Here is a 5,000-nt window from a genome sequence, read left to right as displayed (position 1 = left end):
CTTTTTTTCTTGCGGTTGAACAAAACAAAATGGGGATCAGATTGTGTGTGTGTATTCGAAGAACAGAAAGGGGTATACAAGACCTCGCTCATGAGACGCAGGGGAGAGTGCACTGAGCGTGAAGTGTTCAGATCGATAGTGAATCATACAAAGCCACTTTTCCCTCCCAGAATGTTATGAGGTTACGTTCTCTATGGAACTAAAATTGATGTTCTGTAAACGTTGCGTAGGAACAAATTAGCGTATAAAAGATATTGCGCACTTTGAATGAATGGGGTCATAGAAAAATATAACATTGGAAACACTTACCTGCACTAATTCAACAACAGCGTCGGGTTTATCATGCAGAGCGGCCCAGTGCAGCACTGTCTGTCCATTGCTATCTACGGCGCGGATGTCAGCCCCAGCCTGTAGAAACGCCAGCTTTGATTAAGGTGCTATATATAATTGGTAATTATGTCAAGCCATTCGTTGGCGCGGGCAAGCCTTCCCCTAAATGCCGTTCTCGCTAAGTCTAAGAATTCCAAGAAATGGTTCGTCATTCCGGCCCTTGTTACTTTGGAATTGGAGGAATGCGGAACGTATTGAAAGGACAAAATCAAGGGCTTTTTAAAAATTAGGCTGGAATTCAGGTAAAAGGAATGACCTTCGTTATTTACACATCCAAGTAACCATACTGTGTCAACATTTGACCTGAAAAATCACTTGAAACGTCGGTGACTTATATGTGAGGACTTTATTGATTACGCCACCGTCGCGTCCCTCTTCGTCTTTTTCTCACATGTGCGCTTGGGTTCTTTAAACCTAAGCCATGGTCGCGTTTCAGTGTCAGGAGCTGACCGAGACTTTCGTGGGGAACAGAAAACCATGAAGGAAATAATGTTGATAATGGTAGCGCACGATAAGACCCACCGTCTCGTGCCAACTGATTTATCGCTCCAATGACCGTTGCGGATCACAAAGAACTCGCGGTCATGGTTTTGTGTAACAACGTTTCTTCTGTTAAATGTGAGGTAGGGTGAAGGGGGAAGGCGTGGTGTGTGCATATTTTGTATTTATCCTACAGCTTCGAGTATGTTTCAGCACTTACTGAGACCAGGGCTATTTGGTCAGTATTGTAACTAATGGCGCCACCAGTTCAACTGCGATTGAAGCAAACGATCGATCTGGGCGTAGCTGACGTGACTGATGCAATTGTCTTCAGTTCTGCGAATCATGATAATAATGACAAAGGCTGCAGATAAATCAAATGCGGAAAGAATGGGTTGATAACGTGATCGATAAGTCATAGTGATTACGTGACTGAGAGAGACTAAGGAACTAAGGACGATTATTTTTGACGTGGTCGCTGTGACTGAGGACTGCAAGGCCTTGGACGGCGCACAAAATGCGGATCGCTGTTATTAATTTGGATAGCTAATGAATCTTCGGATCGTCAACTGTACTTCAGTCAATTGTGCTGGTATGGTGACGTCACCATTTAAGCAATGTCATACGTCATATGTTTATGTTATTTGGTTAACACTGGAGAAAATGGAGAAACTCAGGTTAGTAAAAAGAAATAGCAAGGACCTGTGATGGTCACTTTTTAAGTAAACAAATGTGAGTGTGTATGTGTGTGCGGGTCTGTGTGTAACTGTTGATGTATATTTGTATGTGTATTTTTTTCGTGTAGATATATGATCATTTGACTGTGTTACAAGTAGTCTAATTTTCAGTTTGTTTTTCATTTTTGATCTATTTGTATTACAAAATAATCAGATTTAAGTTTAGTGTGATGTAATTAAAATCTACTATATTCATATATGAACTGAGAAGGAAACATTTACTGAGTCCTGAAACTGAGTAATGTGATGAAAACTGGATGGGTACAGATAAAGTTGTTTACGAACAAGTGCTACAGATGAAATTGACCCTGATGTATACAACAGAATGGGAATCAGTTTACGCTTATGGGTCTTCCCCACATCACTATATGTGTAGTTAAATAAGTTAATTGATGAAGCATCAAAAAAAATATTTTGTAATTGTACTTGATACGCATAAATCACTTGTAGTTATTCATTGATTCTCCTTTTGATGGTAAGTTTATGTCATATTATTCTCCAATTATAAGGCAAATTCTTACATGCAAACTTGGAAATGTATAGCCTACAATTTAAAGTAAAAAATGACCTATTCTTCTTGAGTGACCTACTCAGAGCTTGACTTTACCTTGAGGATCATCTTTATTGCCTCTCCGTTGCCAACTCGAGCAGCCATGTGCAGAATGGTACACTCGGTGCCATGCTCGTCTTTGACTTTCTTGTTTACATTCGCATGGGTTTCGAGAGCCTTTTCCAGAGCCTGTATGTCTCCGTGCTTCATGGCCAACTCTAGGGCTTCGTCAGGACTGGACTGAAGGATAAAGTAAAGAAAAGGATATCATGTTATCATCGCTTGTTTATGCCTTTAGAATACCGTAATGACATATAAAACCTATGAAAACTTTTTAGATATATATAATTAATATGTTATATATGCAACACACAATGGCACTGGCTGCCTTGCAAAATACTGACTGGCACTGGTAGGGCTGCGGCGGCCTCCGAACTGAGCCCACAACCCATTCTTATTGTTGAGGAACCGAACTTCAATTTATTCGTTATATTTTTTTTTTTATCGACGTCTATGCTGTGCAGGTGCTTCGTAATTTTCCTTGTATTTTAGACCTTTTAGAAGATACGGCGCAGCATGCGAAGGTTTGCCTACACCATCTGTCGGAAAATGAAACAGCACATAAGATTAAAAAAAAAAAAAAAAAAAAAAAAAAAAAAAAAAAAAAAAAAAAAACGAGTATAATAATGGTATCAAAGATGATAATGATAGCAAAAATAAAGATAATAATAATAGTAATAATAATGATGATAATGATGATAATGATGATAAAATAATAATAATAATGATAATAATAATAATGATATATAATAATAACAACAACAATAATAATAATGATAATAATAATAATAATAATGATAATGAAAATGATAATAAAAGTAAAGATAAGAAAAATAATGAAAATAATAGTAATGATAATGATAATGATGATACTATTACTACTACTAATACTGCAACTACTGCTACTAATAGTAGTAGTAGTAGTAGGAATAATAATAAAATAATGATAATGATAATAATAATGAGGAGGATTAGGAGGAGGATAGTAATGATAACAAGAAGATGAAGAAGAATAAGGATGATAACAACAATAATAATGATACTAATAACAATGATGATAATGACAATGTAAATAATAGTGTAATAGCATAACAAATATGGAATATTTTATGCATCTCTTTCCAGAGAAAAAACAAGCACTTTCTTAAAACAATTATTGATTACACCAACAGCACCGGCAGTACAAACAATTCAAGTATGTTATCAATAAATACCTGATAAGCTTATATAGAGACATAAATATTAAAGCTCACACACACACGCGCGCGCACGCGCACATGCACACACGCACGCACGCACGGACACACGCATGCACACACACACACACACACACACACACACACACACACACACACACACACACACACACACACACCCACACACATATATGTATATATATATATATATATATATATATATATATATATATATATATATACCACATAAGCACATACATTGGCTGCTGAATAAATTTTCTTGTGAGCAACATTACATGAATCATAGGCAAGTAGAACAACGAAGACATATTCGGGAAAACACCCGATTATATCGAATGACTTTTTGCGTTTACTGCTTTACCAGGGTATATAAGGCAAGAGATACATAGAGGTATATATACATGTACTGTGCGGTCAGGAAAACGTCGGTAATTAGGCGTGCGACGATTTTAGCTAGTATGTGACTCCCTGTTGTGGTGTATTTTTCTGTATTTTCCTTCGTTGTTCTACTTGCAATTTGCTCTACATGTATTTTACATGAATCATAGGGCACTATGAGGGCTTCAGTTACATCAGCTAATAGATTAAAAAGAAAGATTAACGTTCTCTTTACTTCCTTATCTTCTATTTTCTACATTCATTGGTTAAATCGTGTGCAGTGTACGTAGACCTTGCTTCTTCTTTAGGTTCTCGTAATGAAACTATGATATCATGGAGACAAAGTACCAGAAAGAGTAAAATAACATAGAAGGTCTCGGTGGGACTGATTGTAGTACAGAACAATTCAAACTCGCGTCACAAATCATTAACCGGGAGTGCCAGAGGATGTCCACGTGCAGAGCTGGATCAGGCAAAATGTTAAGAGGGGAGGAGGACGATGGTCATGATTATGATTGTGATGATGATGAGGCTGATGATCTTAATATTAATAATGAAGATAACAATAAAAATAGTGATATTTATTATCGCTATGAACATTTAATCAATAGAATAATGCTAGTGATAACAGTAAAGGTGTTAATAACAATAGTAATGACCATAATACGAACAATAGTGAAAGTGATAATAATAATAATAATAATGGTGATAAAAACAGCAGCAACAACAATAACGATAATAATTATATTAATGGTTGAAAGACACAGAAAGTATAAACAAGATTTATTGAAAATAAGACAACAGCTGGATTTTATCTTCAAGTCTGAGGAGAAAAGGGAGAGGGAGTATAACAGGAGAAAAGGTTAGGTAGAAGGATCAGGCGAAGAATGTAAGAAGTGAGGAGACTGTCATCTTGAGAAAAAAAAAAAAAAAAAACTGCTCAGGTTTAGATTAAGCAGCTGCTTAATCAAGGATGATTCCACCAGTTTGCGGACGTGAACAGCAGCGGAAGGGAAGACAATTCACGTAGCTAACCATTCCATTGATGACCTGTATCTCACTGATGGCATGAAGAGGACATTTTTGTCCCCTGAATACAGATTACTTGTGTTGAGACAAATGCTAAATGAGACACGGGTCTGTCTCACCAAAGTGCTACAAAGTACTACTACAAAGAAGGCACGAGAA

At 36.7% G+C, this 5,000-nt stretch overlaps 1 protein-coding gene across 1 annotated transcript in view; it reads right to left on the bottom strand.

Annotated features, from left to right (window-relative positions):
- The window catches only part of LOC125024659 (putative ankyrin repeat protein RF_0381), a 29,702-nt gene that overhangs the window by 12,159 nt on the left and 12,543 nt on the right, over positions 1-5,000 (bottom strand). The window contains exons 2-4 of the mRNA XM_047612454.1: positions 2,562-2,756; positions 2,215-2,397; positions 310-408 (exon numbers count right to left, since the gene is read on the bottom strand). Of these exons, the coding sequence (XP_047468410.1) occupies positions 310-408; positions 2,215-2,397; positions 2,562-2,609 (330 nt within the window). The 5' untranslated portion in view covers positions 2,610-2,756. The remainder of the gene's footprint in view (positions 1-309; positions 409-2,214; positions 2,398-2,561; positions 2,757-5,000) is intronic.

The sequence above is a fragment of the Penaeus chinensis genome, unplaced genomic scaffold (genome assembly GCF_019202785.1).
Source record: "Penaeus chinensis breed Huanghai No. 1 unplaced genomic scaffold, ASM1920278v2 CTG_2080:::FRAGMENT_2:::DEBRIS, whole genome shotgun sequence".
In the NCBI taxonomy this organism is placed as follows: domain Eukaryota; kingdom Metazoa; phylum Arthropoda; class Malacostraca; order Decapoda; family Penaeidae; genus Penaeus; species Penaeus chinensis.
The sequence above is the reverse complement of the archived record's forward strand: the minus strand, read 5'-3'. Positions and strand labels throughout refer to the sequence as shown.